Source organism: Urocitellus parryii, chromosome 8, assembly GCF_045843805.1.
Source record: "Urocitellus parryii isolate mUroPar1 chromosome 8, mUroPar1.hap1, whole genome shotgun sequence".
In the NCBI taxonomy this organism is placed as follows: domain Eukaryota; kingdom Metazoa; phylum Chordata; class Mammalia; order Rodentia; family Sciuridae; genus Urocitellus; species Urocitellus parryii.
This window is the reverse complement of record NC_135538.1, coordinates 117,738,831-117,759,220: the sequence shown is the minus strand read 5'-3', so window position 1 is coordinate 117,759,220 and position 20,390 is coordinate 117,738,831. Positions and strand designations below refer to the sequence as shown.

Below are 20,390 nucleotides of genomic sequence, written 5' to 3'. Positions count from 1 at the left end.
ACTACAATTTCCTTTAAGGTCAGCCTCAAAAACCTGGTCTCATAACAAACAAACAAAAAAATACAATGGCTTGGTATGTAGCTCATGCTAGAGTAGCCCTGGATTCAATCCCCAGTACCATAATCAAACAAACAAGAAATTCTGTGAAGCAGAGGATTTTCACCCCCACATTTATTTGAAGAGAAATGGAATAAAGTAAAGTGGCACAAAGTGATTTCGACTCATGGGAGGTGTGAAGGTTTGAAGACAAAGGAGTCACGGAGAATGAAGGCAAGGTCCAGCTGGTGTCTGTACTGGGGCTTCCAGGTCAGGGCTAAGGGCTCAGGAGGCCAGCAGGGAGGACATGTTCTGTGGGGTCACTGAACCAGGAGTGACCAAGTCCTGAGAAAGCCCTGTCTCTGTGGAAGAAGGAGAGCCAAGCAGGAGCCTTTCATGACTTGGGGAGGCAGGTCATGGGTCCTTCCTTCAGTGTTGTCACCTTCTCCTCAGCTCAGGAGTCCTGCAGAAGGCAGAGGACAGTGGTGTTTCAGTCCTAACGTTGCAAATGGCTCCCTTTCCCCCTCAGGGTCTATCATGAGAGCATTGCAGTATGAAGAAAATGAATTATCAATTCTCCCTGAGCCAAAGCTCCTTCAGAGTCAGGCCTTTCATTAAATGGAAAGAAGGTTTAGTGCACACTGCCTTATCAGAAAATCAAATCCAAAATCTTTCTCAGTAGTTCTGTCTCGGGTCTTATCACCTCTACCTTCTGCTGTAGGGAAAGCAAATCCATCTCTGAGAGAGGATTAAAGGACCTCACCTGTTGGCTGAAGTCCAGAGCGTCCTAGGAAAGAGGAGATAGATACTTAAAAACCTGGAAGCAAATCTGACCCCAAACACCATATCCCCAGCCTCAGATCTGCCACTTTTGATTCCTTCAACACCACAGCCCACATCAGCCAAGGCAGAGAGGGGAGCACAAGCTGACAATATGTGACCAGGAAGCTCCTGTCACACAAACCCAATGGTTACTGGCTCTTCCTTCATTTGCTCAAGGTACTTGACCCATACCTCTACTCTGGTTAGCCTTCCATACCTATATAGGCCACAACCCTCTAGGTTTTGACATAGTAACCACAGACATTGACTTCTGAATTTCCAGGCTATCTGAGATCACATGAAGAAAAGGTTCAGACAGGACCACTGACATAAGAACTGACCTCTGCAAGGTCCTATTTCTTTTCCCAGAAAAGCTATGGAGACTCAGCTCCAGCAGGCTCCTTACCCTTCTGATTCTTGTAGTAGATGAACATCCCCAGCACAAGAAATAGCGAACCCAGCACAAAGCCGCCCACTCCACTCAGCATCTTGCTCTGTGCAGATCCAGACTGCGCCCCTGAGAGAAGAAGCCAGATTTAGCAATTCCCCACCCCCAATACAACTTTCCTCATTGAGACACTGAAATTCAGAGCTCTAAAACTGGGGAAGAAGCCTGAACTACAGGAGATATAACTAGTCATTCCCAGAAAATTAAATTCTTCATGCATTTAATTCATTAAAATATCACAGCCCTGAATAACACCTGATGTAGGAACTGTGTTAGTGGCCTATCAAGGGTGATGAAGCTAATGAATGATTGGCCTCCTGGATGTCAGCAAGGCCTTCAAGTTCCTTTTCTTCACAGATTATATAGTGAATGACCCAGAGATTCAGCCTAGATACACAGGTCCAGACCAGAGAGGCAGGATCTGGAGACAGGGCAATCGGGCTGACCATGCCCTGAGACAGCACAGGAAGGTACAAACCAGGTAGAGCTTCTCTTTTGTCATTGTTCCCTAGGGGGTACAGGTGTTAGAAACTATAACAAGGTGTTAGAAACTATCACAAAGCTACACCCATGACTCAGTACATGAAAACACAGGGCAGGGAGAGGAGGAAACCTGACACTCTGGGTAAACTAAGTCCCTTCCTGGTGGGTAAGGATTGATAAGTTCAGGAAGCTTCTCACTCACTCCATTCCACTGTGACAGGGCTCCTCAGGCTTGGGTGCTCCACCTGGCAGGTGTAGACCTCTCCACTCTGAGGAACTGTTTCCAGCATCACCAGGATCTGGAAGGTCCAGTCTCCATTCTGGATCAGGCCTGTGGACACGACCCCAGACTGCTCCTCCTGGCCATTCCGGAACCACCTGACTTCAATGTGGCCTGGGTAGAAGCCACTCACTGCACAGACCAGGAGATTGTGGTGCTGTAAGGGCTGCATCTTCGTGGGATACACAGTCACCTTCGGCTTAACTAGGAGAGAAAATTTAGAAAGAATAAATCAGGAAGGCAGAGGTATCTTACTGGTTGCATCCCTTTTTTCCTCTCTCCATACTCAGCCTCAAGTTCGGCAGTCCTCCTCAGCTGGCCATGGGCCTGAGAGTGTCAGGCCTACAGCCACGACCCATTAGAGCTGAGAGATAAGTTTTTGCTTTTTTTGTTTATTGGTTCTTTTGTTTCAAAGCTTGAAAAAATTATTCATTACTGAGGTGAAGTATTTACAATGTTTTGCAAAGCATACAGGACCTTAGTGAAAAGTGTGATTTTTTAATCCAGATCAACTAGGTTCAAATCCAGGCTCCACCTCTTAGTTGTTGATCCTGGGAAAGTTTCTTACTTCTCTTTGTGCCTCTGTCTCTCACATTAAGGGGGATAATACTGACTTATCTCTCACTGTCAGAGGAGGATTAATGCATCTATAATATATAAAGCAATACCTGCAACTTAGCCTTCAATGTATTTCACCAATTTATTCTTGTTGATTTCTCTAAAAGAATATGAGTCAAAGCTGAATGGATAAATGGGAGGACAACAAAAGAGCCACAGGGAAGATGGGATCTTGGGAATGCTCCATATGCAAGCCCTTATCTTCCAGTGTTTGAAAGAACTCCACTCTGGGAAGCAGGGACAGACAGAGGTGATTCTCTAAGGCTGAAATGCAGGAAATGCAGGAGGCCTGAGGAGAGGGAAGGCAGCAAGGAAAGTCCTGTCTTCAAAAGACCCTGTATTTACACTCCACTGAGGAATCCCTCTTCAGTTATATAACATGCATATCTATTTTTAGGATTATTATCATATTGTAACTATCTCTCCTTGTAAACTGGTATCTGTGGTCATGACAGTGTGGGTTTCGTAACATGTGAACTTCATGCATGACACAATACTTCTCACCACCGACATCAAAAAATGCTTTTAAGTAAAAGAGACTGGGGATGCTGGAGGGAAAACCTTTTCATAACAGCACTGAAGGATTGACTTCATACTGATGCTAAATCATTACTAACAATAATGGAACATATTTCATTAAATAAAATGCAAAACTTCTTAACATAGAAAGTAATAAATGGAAGCAAAATATAAATAAATGTATTGACAACGTGTTCAGAATCTCAGTATCCAGAGAACACATAAAATCACTTCAAAAACTCTGAGAACCCCAAAGATAAAAGAGAATTCTCAGAGTGTTACCAACATTTGGCAAATAAACGTGGGAAAATGTTTGAGAACCTTTGAAATCAAAGAAAGAGAAAATTAAGTTTTAAAATATAAAACTTTTGGAGTACAGTAGGCCCTTTGTTTCAGCACTTCTGCATCTAAGGATTCAACTAACTGCAGATAACTAAATACAGCCAGAAAAAAAACTGAATTTGCTCTATATTTGTAGGTACTTTTTTCCTCCTCACTATTCCATAAACAATTCAGTGTTACAACTATTTACCAAGCATTTACATTTGGTATTACTAGTAATCTAGGTTCTTTCAAGTACACAGGAAGATATGCATAAATTATAAGCAGTTATTAGATCATTTGGTTTAAAGGACTTTGACATTCACATATTTCCGTATCCACTGAGATCCTAGAACTAAATTACCCTCTCCTCCATACCTAATGTCATGATTTGTATTAAATGCCCTCAAAAGGCCATGTGCTAAAGCCTTGTCATTAGTCTGGGGCACTACTGGGAGTCAGTAGAATTTTTAGGAGGTAGGGCCTATTGAAAGGAAGTTCCATCATTGGGGCCATGTCCTTTAAGGGGATATTAGGACTCTGGCCACTCCTCCCCCTTTGGTTTGTAGTCCTCATGAAGTAAGTAGCCTACCCCCTGCCATGGACTTCTGACTCCACTCTGTAGCCATAGCCATAGGCCCAAAGCAAGGTAGTCAAGGGAACAAGGACTGAAACCTCTGAGACTATGAGACAAAATAACTTTTATCTGGTATCTGTGGTCATGACAGAGTCTGAATTTCATAACATGTGAACTTCATGCATGACACAATACTTTTCACAAAAACCTTTTTTGTTTTTGGCAGGTGTTTTGTCACCATGACAGAAAGCTAACACACCCAGGGAGGACTGTATTTGACAGTTTTGAAAAAAGATGTAACCAAGAGGAATGTGAGGTAAATTGTGTAATAACCACATAGATGAATTACAGTAGATGGGGTAGGGAGAGAAGATGGGAAGGGAGGGGAGGGGAGGGGAGGGAAGGGGAGGGGAGGGGGGATAGTAGAGGATAGGAAGGGCAGCAGAATACAACATACACTAGTATGGCAGTAGGTAAAAAAGTGGATGTGTAACCGATGTGAATCTGCAATATGTATATAGGGTAAAAATGGGAGTTCATAATCCACTTGAATCAAATGTATGAAATATGATATGTCAAGAACTTTGTAATGTTTTGAACAACTAATAAAAAAAACACATAGAGTTAATGTTCAACCACTTAAAACATAAAAATAGCAACATTGTTATTTAAGTAACAAAACTGTAACTCAAAATCTAGTTTCACCACCATTTCAAATATGTAAAAACCCATGTCCTAGGAAAGCAAAGGAACAAGGCAGGAGACATTAGGAAATTTAGAAGTAAAGTAAGCCTCAAAAAGATCAGAGGTCATCCCACAGCCCATTCACACAAAAAGTCTGATATTTGATTTTCAATAAAATGCTATGGAAACAAACCTAGCACTCTTTTATATCAAGGCCTACTGGATTAAAAACAGTATATGTCAAGGAAGTATGTGACCAGCCTCCTCACATGATCCACAACCATTTCCCTCTCCCCTCAAGGAATGCTTGAGGGAAAACATTGTCACAAAACTGCTAAAGGATTGATTTAATATTGATGCTAAATTGTTACTAACAATATTAGAGCATATTTCATTAAATATAATGCTAAAATTCTTAACATGGAAAGTCATGAATGGAAGCAAAGTATAAACAAAATAAATCAACAATGTTTTCAGAATCTCACTATCCAGAGAACCCATAAAATCACTTCAAAAACAGTGAGAACCCAGAGATAAAAGAGAATTCTTCACATGGTAACAGCATTTGGCAAGTAAATGTAAACCTTCACCCAACCACGGACTCCTACATCCCCCCTCCTCACCTCCAATTTACCCCAAGCCAAGGACCCTCCATTTCCAGCAACTGCCTTCTCCCATCTCTCCTCTCCTCTGGGGCCACCAAGGCTAAATGAACCAAATCACAGAAACCTCAAGCTCTTCTCCAGTCCCTCCCTCAGTCTGGGGTCAGGATTTCCTCAGCTCTCCTGCCCCATGCACAGCATTGGCTCCCCAGGTCCCTGAATGGACACTGACAATAACACAGGAGACCTCACAGGCACCCTTAACTTCTCATAGCACACACACACACACATTCTCTCACACAAACACATTCTCTCACTCTTTCTCTCATGCACACACACAAACTCTCTCACATACAGACACACATACTCTGTCTCTTACACACATATGCTTTCACACACACACACACACAAACACACTCACACACACAAATTCTCTCATGCACACACACTTTCACACACACACTCTCTATAACACACACTCTTTCACACACATTCTCTCTCTCATGCACACACTCTCACACACATTCTCTTTTTCACACACACTCTCTCACACACATTCTCTCTCTCTCTCTCTCTCACACACACACACACACACACACCCTATCTCTCTCCTGGCCCCAGCCCAGCACTCACCTCTCCGCTCCACAGTGAAGCTCTCACCAACCCCATAGTTGTGTCGGCAGTAGTTGTCCACCTGTCCCCGCTTCCGCTCCAGGAAGTCCTTCTGGCTGTTCCAGTACTTGGCATCCGGCCGCCCCAGCTCGCTCACCGCGCGGTACTCCCCCACTTCGCTGTCGAAGCGCGCGTACTCCTCCCGGTTGTAGAAGTATCTCTCCAGGAACCGCACCCGCTCCGTCCCGTTGGAGAAATGACACTCACTGAAACATTGCTCCAGGAAACGTGCTGTGGGGACAGGAACAACCCTCTCACCAGGCGGCCTCTGGGAGGAGACTGACTCACAGGGAGACCTGGGCGGGGGCGGGGATGATGGGACACCAAGATGGAGGCGGTAGGGCATAAGAAAGATGCCAATAGAGGACAAGACAGGGACACAAGTCATGTCCTTGTTTGTGTCCCTCATTACCACGACAACTCCGCCCCTGAGGACTTATCACCAGGACACCATGACACCATGACAACTTCACCACAGTCTCGATATTTTAAAATGACCAATGAGGACAGAGTGGGCAGTATGCTAATTAGGTTTTCCATATTTACCAACACAGGAATTGGACAATATTTAATCAGGTGTCATGAGGTGACCAATGTTAGTACATTGGGTTAGGTCTTCAATCAGGTCACATGAGGGCCATAATGCTTCACAGCTCAGTATACAAGACACTGATTTCCAGACATCAGAACTTTGAGCACCCCCCCCCCCTTTCTTGGACCACTCAGCTCTAGCTTATGGAGTCTGTTGACAGCCACATGGAAGGGGCCCCAGCAAACTTCCAGCTGCCAACTGATTGGCTCCTCTGTGGTGATGCTCATTGGGCTGTTTCCCCGCCCTCATTGGGGGACTTTTTTGGCTCTGCCCAAGGGACCCAGCCCATCAGCCTCAAGAGCAGGAGGAGTGGGGGAGGTTGAGAGGCTTGTGGGAAGCCGGTGGTGGCAGTTGGGCTCTGAAGGTTTTCCTGAGGAGCTGTGTGGTGCAGTGTGTGTGTTCTAAAAATAAAGTTTGTTTCTTTTGACAAGTGGCTCCTGAATTGTGCCCAGCCAGACTGTGGCAGGAGTCTACTTCCACTTTCACCCTTAATAAATCTGTACTTTACCTGTTACTTGTGTGTGTAGCTCAATTCTTTGTTCAGGACACCAAGGACCTGGAACCCAACTGGACACTGTGACAAAAACATCAGGACACCCCCGACTGATTTCCCCACCCCAGACACTGGGCCTTCTACTTTCATCTGCCTGAGACAGAGGGACCATAGGGAGGAGGGCCAAGGGCAGAGAAATTCCTGTGATCCACTCTATTCAGACCTGGTCCCCCTCAGGTACAGGGTTGGAGAACAAACAACAGGCAGGAATTGCCCCTCATGGTAACCAGCACCAGCTCCTGGTGGAAATTTCCACCCAAAGACACTCTCTGCTCCCACCTCTCATGCCCACAACTCTTACCCTTTCCTTAAACAAGACCCATCTAGAACATGCTGTTAATTCTTCCTTAGTGCTAACGCTATGCCAGGTGATAAACCCAGCCTAATTTCCTCTTAAGATCAGGAGCCATCTTTTTAAAAGTCATAAAAGATCCATTTCTGTTTTCTGTAAAATATTAGGATCTCTGTTTGGCCTGGCTATATTTTGATGTTTTAAAATTGCTTGGAATGGCTGCCCATGCCTTGAACTCACCCATGCCTGGCTTTCCCTGGCCAGATAACAACCCTCTCTGAAACCCTAATGGTGCCTCATAAATTCTGATATTGGGATCTAAATTTACTCCCTAAGTGCTGAACCATTTAGACCATTAACCTACTACCTGCATTTGCATTATGCTTGCCAAAATCCTGTTATCTGTAAGTTCTCCAGACACCCCCTTTTGCAATTTTCTGTGCTATAAAACTGCGCTCCTAGAGAGCTGGAGGACTGTCTTCTATCCCACGGATTTTGGGAGAGGGACAGTCTCAGCTAGTCAGAATTACAAGCTTGTTTTAATTTGATTTAAAATTGTAGTTGGTGGTCTCTTCCTTGTGTCTTGGTTTAACACCAGGCCTCTGATGTCCCTAGAATCCAAAGAAGGAAAAACTGACACCCACTCATCACCACGACCACCACTCATATGTTCCTGGGACATCAATTAGTAAAATTGAGGGATGAAAGACAAACACACAAGAGGTTATGCAAGAATGAGAAATGTCAGAGTATGAGTTCTAGCAACTGAGAACATCAGGAATATCTAAATGACAATAGGAAAATATTCCATGATAGTTTAAACTGATGTGAGCTTGAAGTGTGGAGTAGGTATGTGTATGTTTGGGGGAAAGGGAGGCACATTTCAAGTAAAAGTGATACCCTGTGATAAAGTTGAAGGAATTAACTTTTTCAATAAACAGAAATAATGAGGCACCAAAGCACAGAGGCAGAAAAGGTTAAAGACAGCCTGGAGAAGTCACAGGGAGTTGGACACTTGAAAGCCTGTGGTGGATGTCAGGGTTTTTGAATTATATAAAGAGGTTTGGGGAGATTACAGTCATGATTACATACAGGTCTAAAATCCCTTGTACGACTTTCCAAGTTCAGAAAGCTCAAGAAACCACATCTTTAAAAAATGTTGATAGCAAATTCACCAGCATCCAGCAGCCAAGGTTCACCATGATGACTGATCTCTGGGAAGACAGAGTCCTTCACTTTAACTGAAATTGTTCAGTGTGAAATATGTCAGTAGTCCTCCATCCAAAACAAAGATATGCTTTCAGCCCCTAGACAGTACCACCCATGAAGCAGGGCCAGCCATGAAGCTTTATTACGCAAAGTAAGCAACTTAACCATCAAGGAGCTCACACCCCTAGCCCTTGTTCTCAGCCCTTGTTCTCCTTGCCACAAAAGTTAACATGGGTCCATGCACAAGTCAAGGGGAAAATGACTCAAAATCACACAACTCTACCCTGACTCTATCACTAGTCCAGCCCTAGCACCAAAGGGTGGCTCTTTCTTCCTCTGGAGATGGCCTACATTACATGCTTTAACTCCAGCACACTCTGGAAATCACCCTCATTCTCCATTGAATGTCTATCTGTTTTCCTGAATAAATCTCATGTCTCTGACAGGCACTTGCTGAAATTCTTTTCTCTCATATAAATAGGCCATATTTTTCTGAGATGAGGTCCCCGTCTCTGGGGACTCCTTTGGTGATAATATCATTATTATTTTTTTATTTCTTACATACATGACAATAGTGGAATGCATTACAATCATAATTATCCATTTTCAACACAATTTTTTGTAACTGTATATAAAGTATGTTTACGCCAAATTCTGCCATTATACATGAGCTCTCTTATTATTTTTTTGCATTTAAACTCTTTATTTTACAATTTATCATATCTCTGATTGTATATAAGCTCTGTTGACACCAAATTCACATCTTCATACATGTATTTTGTATAATGATGAGGGTCTCCTTCCACCATCCATGCTATTCCCCTTCTCCCTCCCTTTCCTTCCCACCCCTATTCCCTATCTAGAGGTAATCTTTCTCCCTTGCTTTCCCTCCCAACCCCATTTTGTGTCACTCCCCTTACATCAGAGAAGACATTCGGCACTTGATTTTTGGGGATTGGCTAACTTAACTTAGCATAATCTTCTCTAATGCCATCCATTTCCCTGCAAATGCCATGATCTTATTCTTTTTTATTGCTGAGTAATATTTCAATGTGTATAAATGCCACATTTTTAATCCATTCATCCACTGAAAGGCATCTAGGTTGGCTCCACAGTTTAGCTATTGTGAATTGTGCTGCTATAAACATTGATGTGGCTGTGTCCCTGTAGTATGCTGTTTTTAAGTCCTTTGAGTATAGACCGAGGAGAGGGATAGCTGGGTCAAATGGTGGTTCCATTCCCAGCTTTCCAAGGATCTCCATACTGCTTTCCAAATTGGCTGTGCCAATTTGCAGTCCTACCAGCAGTGTATGAGTATACCTTTTTCCTCCGCATCCTCATCAGCACTTGTTGTTGTTTGTCTTCATAATGGCTGCCATTCTTACTGGAGTGAGATGGTATCTTAATAAGAGACCCAGAATAGTCAAAGCAATTCTAAGCAGGAAGAGTGAAACAGGTGGTATCGCTATAGCAGACCTTAAACTATACTACAGAGCAATAGTAACAAAAACAGCATGGTACTGGTACCAAAACAGGCTGGTAGACCAGTGGTACAGAATAGAGGACACAGAGACTAACCCACAAAATTAAAACTACCTTATATTAGACAAAGATGCCAAAAGCATACACTGGAGAAAGGATAGCATCTTCAACAAATGGTGCTGGGAAAACTGGAAATCCATATGCAACAAAATGAAATTGAATCCCTATCTCTCACCATGCACAAAAGTTAACTCAAAATGGATCAAGGATCTAGGAATTAAACCAGAGACTCTGCTTCTAATAGAAGAAAAAGTAGGCCCTAATCTCCATCACGTGGGGCTAAGCCCCAATTTCCTTAATAAGACACCTATAGCACAAAAATTAAAACCAAGAATCAACCTATGGGGTGGATTCAAACTAAAAAGTCTTTTCTCAGCAAAAGAAATAATCTGTGAGGTGAATAGAGAGCCTACATTCTGGGAACAAATTTTTACCCCTCACATATCAGATAAAGCTCTAATTTCTAGGGTATATAAAGAGCTCCACAAGATAAGCACCAATAAACAAATAATCCAATCAATAAATGGGCCAAGCACCTGAACAGACATTTCTCAGAAGAGGATATACAATCAATCAACAAATATATGAAAAACTGCTTATCATCTCTACCAATCAGAGAAATGCAAATTAAAACAACTCTAAGATGGTGATGATATTATGAGTCACATGTGGTTCTGAAGTTTTGTTGTGGTGTAAACTAATCAATAAAAGGAGTGAGAGTGTAAATTATAGGTTATAGATTAGTAAAAATATATATATAGTAAAATATATATATATATATATATAAGATTTTGATAAGTGAGATAAGACAATTATAAAGCAAGAACTGTCATAAACAGGCTTAAGACTCCATTTCATTGCTTTCTATAAAAATTGTTACAAGAGCTGTTTTTGAGAAACTAAAATGAAAGCTGTCTTCTTATAAAAATTATTTTCCTATACCTTATACTCCACAGAATGTAATCAACTCAAGATATAATAGTGGTCATGATGAGCTACATCCTGGGTACATTTATGGGTCTACATGACTTTAAAATAGATTATGGCCCCCACTCAGCTGAAACTCAGGATACAGTTGTCTAACATTTGTTCAGACCCAAGATGCCATTAAGCTAACTGCTTTTTTTAGCCTCTGTAACTTGCTTGCTTGCATGACACTGAGAAAAGCCCCAAGTTAGAATTGTCATCATTAAATTCCCAAGACACAGGCCAGGAAATTGCTGTTTTCCCACAGAGCATCAGTCTTTACTGGTGGGAGACAGTCCCTGGCTAGGTAAATAAAGTTTTCTTTTATTTGAATTAGGACTTAGAGTGTTTTCTGAGGTCGCTCCCCATAACAATCCAATACATAGAAACATATACACATATATGTATAAATATACACATATATTTTTGATTCATAATTAGATTTCACTTTTGCCTGCAACTGTGTGATGGGTGGCTAAAAGCAGCGTGAAAGACTTGGCCTCTCTACCTCCATTTTGCATCCATCTCCTTTACTCTGGGTAACCTTGAATTTCAGGAACAAGGTCTGATCCAATGAACACCTTAGGATGAGTCAAAATGATGCCCTCCCTGCATCTCCCCAACAGCAACTTTCTTAACCTGACCATTCCTGAGATGATGATGGACAAGACCACACCTGATCAGCATCATCTCTTTGCCAGCTGTGAAAAGCCTCCAGCTAGGCAAACTCCCAAACCTTGTCCTGATTCCATTTCTAAAAACCTCAAAGACATTGTCAGACCCTTGAATATAGGGCTAAGAACACAGGTCCCTTGTCTTCCAGGTGTAGCTACACTGATTAACATTCCTTTCATACTTTTCACCATTACCTTTTCTGTCTGATTTTGGGGGGGGGGGGGCGCAAATGACCAGACATGATTTGATTTGTTGGATCCTCAAAATCATCCTCTGTCCTGGGACTCCAGTGACAATGTCATATATTTTTAATGTTTCTCTGTGTTGGATTCACTGAAAATTTCAAAAAGTGGTTTAAAAAATGGTGGTTAAGAGGAAGTTAAATGAATGGGAGAATCTGAATTGATCAATAGCACAAGAGTCTTATTACAGAAGTCTGAAGCATTTAACAAAAAAAATATTCTTGGGATTGTCATCAATATTTATGACTTTTATGGTCTGGATATGAGGTATCCCCCCAAAAGCTCAAGTAAGACAATGCAGAAATGTGCAGAGGTGGAATGATTAGATAATGAAAGATGTAACCCCATTACTTGACTAATCCATTTGAATTTGAATAGAAAAAAGTCAAGACTGTAGAAAGGTAAGGCGAGGCCATAGTAAATAGATCCCTGGGGGTTGTAGCCTGGGGCTGTATCTTGCTCCTGGCTTCTTCCTGACCCCCTTATTTCTTGTCTGCCATTAGTTCAGCAGCTTTCCTTCACAATGCCCTTCAGCCACAATGTTTCTGACTCACCTCAATCCCAAAGCAATAGATTTGGCCAATCATGGACTAAGCCTGTGAAACTATGATTCTCAGACAAACTTTTTCTCCTCAAAATTGTTCTTGTCAAGTAGTTTGGTCCTAGCGACAAAAAACAAACAAACAAAAAACTTACAAACCCAATAACTTATAAGAGCAAGTTAATGAAATTTATGATATATGATTGGGACCAAGAATTCAAAAATACTGAAAACCATTCCATAACATAAAAATATTTTTTTACTCAGTCACAAAAAAGTATAAAATTATGGCATTTGCTGGTCAATGGATGGAAATGGGGAATATTATGTTAAATGAAATAAGCCATATTCGGAAATTCAAAGGTTGAATGTTTTTTTCTCATATGTGGAAGATAGAGTTATCTAAAGGAAAGAAGGATAAGGTTTCAAAATATATAGAGAAATCAGTAGAGCAGTAGAAGAAAAATCAAAAGGGAATGAGGATGAATGAGTAAAGGGAGGAAATTTGGAATGAACTCTCAAAAACTCATGTGATGTACATATATATATATGTGTGTGTGTGTGTGTGTGTGTGTGTGTATATACACACACATATATATATATATATACCATATAAAATTTGACCTTAATATATATATATATATATATATATATATAACAATAAAAAATAAATAAAAAGATGAATGAAAGGAAGACCAGTAGTGTAGAGGAAGGAGACTAGCAGGGGCCAAGGAAGGGACAAGGGGGAATATTAGAACTGAAATAAAATTCAATGCATGTATGATTGGGGGGGTGTAATCTAGTTACTATATGTAACTGTAATATTCTAATTTAAAAAAATTAACAATGAAGTTCTTGAATTTACATTCATTGAATGGATTCAGCAAGAAAGTAATGAATCTCAAAAACTAACTTATTTTAGATTTCTTGTTAGTTTTATGCTGAAAAAAGCTAAAACAAACCAAAAGAACTGAAGTAGAGGCAAAAATTTGCATAATATGTGAGCCTAGATTTTTTTAAAAGCAGCACAATGTAAATGCATGTTTCCAACCTCAGCACTATAGATATTTTGGATCAGAGAATTTGGCAAATGCCCCTATCAGAGAAACCACTGAAGAAAGCCAAATTCAGAATTTCTGAAATAAATCCAGTATTTATTATGCATGATTTTTCAGAAAAAGAAAATATGGATAATTATGCATCTATTTTCTGACTATTCTATAATGATTTTGTATCAGTAGCTTAAATGTGTTCCTGGAAAACTAGACAAATTCCATTGTACAACTCTTCACACACCAGTTGAGATTTCAACTTGTCAAAAGTGAAGTTTGGGGGCTGGGGATGTGGCTCAAGCAGTTGCGCTCTTGCCTGGCATGCGTGTGGCCCAAGTTCGATCCTCAGCACCACATACAAACAAAGATGTTGTATCTGCCGAAAACTAAAAAATAAATATTAAAAAATTCTCTCTCTCTCTCTCTCTCTCTCTCTCTCTCTCTCTCTCTTTAAAAAAAAAAAGTGAAGTTTGGGCTATTAATGTTCCCTAGGATGACATCTGTAATGAAATATTTTGACCAAGGAATCATGATTCATGAAGAACAGGTATAAATAGTTGTAAAATTCTATGCTAAATGCAGTTTAAAGAGGCTTAAAATCCAGAGCTTTCTGAAAGAAGCCAGGATACAGGTTATTATAAAGCCTGTACTAATACAAAAACTTTAACAAATGTTTGGCAAAGATTTGAGGCCATGCTCATGTTTGCAAGTGGAATAACCAATGAAGATGGTATAAACCATCATACTGTTAATGAGAAACAAGTCATATGCATTTCAATGTATGATAGAAGTTTATCAGATAAAAATCTAAAAATGTCAGAAAATGTTGAAATTCTAAAAGTACTAAGTTTTGTCACTGAGGCCCCTGATGGGCACATCTCAATTGGTAGGAACATTGTAGTAGGGACATTGGAAGCACAGGGGGAAAGATCCCAGAAGATGACATGGGAGAACAGAAGATCAGTTACCCAGTATCCTTGAACAATGGGCATTCACCATGGAGCTAGAAACTAGTGTGGCTTCCTCAGAGAGTTTCCCTAGGGAGACACTACTCAGACACTGAAGAGAGTGTTTAAATGTTAACCTGGAGAATGCTGCTTCATCTTTTGTGAATCTTATTCATTGAAACTATGAAAAACCCAACTCAACTTGCTGGTCATGACAGTAACAACCCTGATGGATCTAGTTTTCTGAGGTCCTCCAGCCACCGGCTACAACAGGTATGGTTTTGTTACAGTGCTCCATGCTGCCAGGCACCAGATGGATTTGGTCATCACTCTATTTTCCTCCCTAGTATAATAACTATATATTCTACATCACTAGCAGATATTGGCTGTTTCATTAATGACTTTTTGCATTGCCAGTCAGCAAATTATACACAGGGACCCTCTAAGTGCTTCCTTGTTAATAAATGGACACATCTGTCTGGTTCTCAAGTCCTCTCTCTTCTATTCAGGCTCTTTGTTCTCCTACTTTAGGTCCAACTGGCCCCCTGAACACGGTCCTCCCCTGAGACCTGCCACTCACAATAGTCATCTCCATCCAGCCTTCCCCTCTGCAGCTCCGACTCTCTTCACACAGACAGTCCAGTTTCCTAACTGAATACTCCACTGACTGCCAAGGTCAAGTCCACAGAACCCAGGGCTCACACCTCTCACATTCTCCCTCACCTGCCGTGGTGTCTCGCCACCACTGGCCACTATCTCCTCTTTGGAAAAGTCTCCTGTCTTTGACTTCCATGCAACTCAGCTTTGGTTTTCCTCCAACATCACTGGTCCTCTGTCCCAGTCTACTTTGATGGTCCTGTTCTTCTTGTTTTCCACACACAATCTCTTTCCCTGTGTAATCTTTTCAGATTTTGTGGAATTTAATGGTGTCAATTCTGCCAGCAAATAGTCCTCTAGTTTTATCTTCACTCTCACTTCTGTCTCTCATGCCCACATTGACTTCTCGACAGTGTCACACATTTTAAAATCATCTGAATCTTAAGTTTAAAAAATTTATTTTTAACCACCTACTTGATGTCCTGACCTCCCTCAGTCTTCCCAGTCTTAATAAATATCACCATCTTCTACCTAGTTATGAAGACAAAATCCTCAGAAAGAAGTTTGATTTTCTACCCCCTCCTTAGTTTAATCTATTAACTACTTATGCAAAACCTCCCCAAAATGTCCATCTTATTTTCATCATGCTCTTCGTCATGAGCACACTAAATGAAACCACAAGCCTGTCCTCCCTGGAGAATTCTACTGTGCTCTTAAATGGTCTCCTCAGCTCCACAAGTGAACCCAATAATCCAATCTCCATATAAAAGTTAGAATTATTTTAAACTTTATATAAATTGACTCTTCTTGCAACTTTCCAGGAGCTTCTGAAATCAGTTTAAACAGCATTGGAATTTCTTACCCTTGCTCTTGGCACCTACTTGATTAGGCCCTTGACTTCCCCTTCATCTACCTCATCCTCTGGGACTCCAGGCCACTCCCTCAGTCACTAAATGTCGAACTTAAGCGCAGCACACAGCTTTCCACTTTGGGGCCTATCCTCTGTTGCCTCTCCCTTCTCCCTTAGGTCTCCTCCTTACTCTCATCTCTTTATTCTTGTCTCAGCTAAATGCCTCTCTCTCAGGGATACTTCCTCATACCTAAACTGAAGTTGGGTGGGTCCCCTTTCTCTCTGCTCTCTCACCCTGATGATGTCTTTATATTTTTCCCCTGAGTGCCTTTATTATTCTCTGTAATATTTTTCTTCATTAAATGTTTATTGGGTTATTGTCTTTCTCTCTGTAATTATGTAAGTTCCTGTAGACTAGAGGCTTTCTGTCTTATCAAATGGAATTTTTGGAGCTTAGAACAAACCCAGGACATAGTACTTAACACAGAAAAGTATCTGTGGCCTATATGAAACTACTGTGGTTCTGAGAATTGATCACTGTAGTATCCTGGAAAATAATAAGAGGTTCAAACATCAACACTCTTGTAGTCTGATGACACATTATATGACTTGTATTTCCTGTGAAAAGTTGAGACAAACTTCCTCTTTTTTTCGGGGGGAGGGGGTACCAGGGATTGAACTCAGGAGCACTCAAACCACTGAGCCACATCCCATCCCTGTTTTGTATTTTATTTAGAGACAGGGTCTCACTGAGTTACTTAGCCACTCGCTGTTGCTGAGGCTGGCTTTGAACTCGTGATCCTCCTGTCTGAGGCTCGAGAGCCACTAGGATTACAGGCCTGCGTCACCACACCTGGCAAACTTCTTCTTTCTCCTCCATATAAAAGCATTTACAGGTAAAGAAAAGGCAATTTTAAGAAAAAGGGAAATTTATATTGTTTTATCTGCTCTGATTAATCTCTTATAGAGCTTAGGAGGTGTGAAGTTCAGGGATATTCAGTAATGGTGAGTACATGGGCAAAAAAAGGGGGGGGAGAGTGGAGATAGAAAATACCAAACATGACTAATTAAGGGAAAAAAGACACATTGGAGAAATCTATGAGATTTGGATTAAGGCCCCCAGTAAGCCAACAACTTCCCTTGACTTGCTTACTGGTTTTCAGCCCCAGGAGATATTAACAGCTTTCACACCCTCACTGTACCCCCAATTGTGTTGCAGACTTTTGAAGCTCATGAAATTGCTGATGACTGACCACTTTTGACTGAAAAACATAGATTTTCATACAATTTTATCCGAACTTTCAATCCCCTATGGGCTCAATCCAGAGAACGTAGGGTATGCAGGAGAAACTGATTGTATAAGAAGGTTAAAGCAGATTCATTAAATGAACACTAAACTATGCCAGGTTTTAAGAAGATGCATTACAAGAAGAAGAAGAAAAGGAGGAAGAGGAGGAGGAAGAGGAGGAGGAAGTAGCATTACATATTTTAAGGTACAAAAGAACAGCCCAGAGGTGCTCCTTTTCTATACAGTCATGTCAAGTACAGGGGATCTCTGCCTCAACTGAAGGGTGCAACCACAGCAGGAAGAAGGTCAAGAATACCACCAGACCAGCTGCCCCACAGGGATCCACGGTTATGAACAGTGCAGTTCAGGGACAAAGAGAAAAGACAGTGGATGACACCTCCTGGAGCATCCTCACCCTTTACAGAGGCAGCAGCTTCACACTTCCTGTGTCTTCTGGGAGAAACCCTTCCAATTCCTTTTGACTCTTACTACTATTTTTACTGATATCTTCAAACTGTTTGCGTATTTTAATATTTCATAATTTAAACAAAGAACCAAGTGGCATGTATAAAAGAGACTAGAACTATACATAAAAGTTAGTTTTTTTAAAAAAAATCACCTTTTTTCTGGCATAATAACATATAAAGGGAACCGCTGAGTGAGAAATCAGTTTAACATTATTTCTAATCCGTCCAAGGCCCTGAGAGAACATGATGTGAGACTGGAGACTTTACTGAAGACAACTTGAAAAGAAATGGTTTACATATGAAGACTTTTCAAACAGGTCTCATAGAAAGGCTCTGGCTCTATATTTTTGGAAGTAGTTTAGAATCCACATGATGAAAACATGTGGCCAGTGAAGAAAATGTCACAAGTTTTGAGGGACTTGGCCTGGACACACTGAGAAAGTAATTCCCTTCCTTCCCCCACCCATGGCCTCTCTATGCCTGAAGAGTGCACTTACGTCTGGTGTCCCTGGTCAAAGCCAGGGGAAGGCTCAGTGCCATCAGCATCATTGTCAGATGTGCCATGCAGGAGCTTCCACGGAGCCACAGACTCACCATGATGGAGAACAGGAGAGGACTGGGTTAGAGAAAAGCAGATAAGTCTCAAGCAGTGAGAGCTATGTCCCGTCTCTACCCAAATCCCAAATAATAAGAATCAAGATATTCATTTCTTTGATGCTAAATCGGGCAGTCTTGATGCTGAAGAACCAATTAGCATCACTGATGAATAGCATCATCAGTTGCTGGACAGAGATACAGTATGAAGGTCCTCTTTTCAAACTCAGAATTTCCTTGATTAAAAGGATCATTTGTATTTAATGTTTTAAACCTTGGATCCAGTTGCATCTGAAATATTTTTATTGAGCCATGAAAATGACCCAGCTCTGAAGTTGTCAGTGATATATTCACAAGTATGAGCCTTTTAGAAGCATTCACCTCACACTTGAAGACAGAGATGTTTGGACAACTGATTGTATGTGTGAAAGTGTTTTGGAGTAAAGTGGGTGGAAGGAAGGCAACTAAAAGTCAGGAGACTTTGAATCTGGTTCTTATTGAACCATAACTTAATGTAAATCTGAGTAAATTACTTAACCTCTCCCATTTGAAATGAAGGCATTAAGATCTTTCATGTATTTCCAAGCTGTAAAAAGTTGTGCTTCTGTGGAAACCTCATGCAGCAGCGTCCCCTGTAACTGATGATATTGCAGAATTACAGCTGTTGATTGGAGAGTATGATCTGCACTTCTTTACAGTTAGGGACTCTGATAAGCTAAAGGAAATAGAAAGCTAGTCAATCAGTTAACACAAGTACAAGGGTTTTTCAAGTGTGTGTCCTAATACTGTCATGATTTTAGTGGCATCTAAAGAATACACCTAGGCAAGGGACATGGAGGAGGCCTTCTATGTGGAATGAAGGTCTCAAAAGTAACTCTGTCTCAACCTGACAGCATAAGGCCACTGTTCAAATCAAAGCATGCAGAGGCTGACAGGTAAAAGACTCAAAAAATCAGCATTTAATACATCTCTGATTTAAAATAATTAATTTTGGGTGGGAAACAATATTCAATCTCTTAATCCTGGTTCCCATTATGATTCCCTCATTTTATTGAGAATATGTCCCTCCATTATTCCCTTTCACTTGATTTACCTAAGGAAAGATATAAGAAAACTTTACTAATACATTATAGAATGTGCAGGAAATAGGACACTATTGAAAAATTATGAATTAGATCATCTGATGCAATCATGTAATTTTACACATATTCCTACTTTTAGATAATTATTTTACATTATATTAATATAAATGTGCTGTTCCAGATTCAGAATTGTCCTAAGGGTCTTTTATACTTCGTATCCTTTTGAAAGATATCACCCAATCCAGTTTAATAAAACAAGTTCCCCTTTCATACCTGCAGATAGAGAGAATATAATGATGGGTATTAGATACCATTTGTAAGGAACTGAGGCTGGTAAATGGTATGCTCTAGATTGATTTGAGTTATCTGTAATTCCAAACTCCATAAACTCAGCCATTACATCATACTACTCACATTTACTTTCTGAGGAGAATAATATCCCTTGTATTAAAATTATTCTTGTCACTTTACTTCATGAATATATTTAACAATAAGACTATTTTAATGAATGACATCATTTTATATAATGAGACAGATACCATGCAGCAATTCCATTTCCATCAAAAGACTCCCCTCATCACCACCATGATCAAAGTTTGCATTGATCTTAGGCAATGACACCCATAGCTCTTACATAAATCTTCACCTTATTAAAGATAACAATATCCTCAACCCCTAAATCTGATCTACTGCTCTCAAATATTATCTCAGACTTCTCGAACAAAGTGTAGTGCAAATGTGATCACCCCAGAAGAGAATAGAAATGGTATCATGCTTACTTTGGAAAAATATATTTCCATTAAGGTTGGAAGTTCTAAGTTCTTTGGAGAAGTTGCATA

The 20,390-nt window shown here is 40.7% G+C and overlaps 1 protein-coding gene across 1 annotated transcript; it reads right to left on the bottom strand.

Annotated features, from left to right (window-relative positions):
- Window positions 1-147: 147 nt before the first annotated feature.
- LOC113177873 (HLA class II histocompatibility antigen, DRB1 beta chain-like) lies at window positions 148-18,541 on the bottom strand. Its single transcript, XM_077801845.1, has 6 exons — window positions 18,373-18,541; window positions 6,024-6,293; window positions 1,992-2,273; window positions 1,265-1,375; window positions 800-823; window positions 148-499 (listed from the first exon to the last, which is right to left on the bottom strand). Exons 1-6 carry the CDS (start codon window positions 18,470-18,472, stop codon window positions 486-488), a joined length of 801 nt encoding a protein of 266 aa, XP_077657971.1. The 5' UTR covers window positions 18,473-18,541; the 3' UTR covers window positions 148-485.
- Between the last annotated feature and the right edge of the window lie 1,849 nt (window positions 18,542-20,390).

What these genes read in the sequence shown, in the direction of transcription:
- LOC113177873 (XM_077801845.1), bottom strand. Translation starts at nt 18,472, where the DNA reads ATGGTGAGTCTGTGGCTCCGTGGAAGCTCCTGCATGGCACATCTGACA. An exon ending in TTTGACCAGGGACACCAGAC is followed by an intron (nt 6,294 to 18,372) that starts GTAAGTGCACTC and finishes CTGTCCCCACAG; the next exon opens with CACGTTTCCTGGAGCAATGT. An exon ending in CTTCACTGTGGAGCGGAGAG is followed by an intron (nt 2,274 to 6,023) that starts GTGAGTGCTGGG and finishes TTTCTCTCCTAG; the next exon opens with TTAAGCCGAAGGTGACTGTG.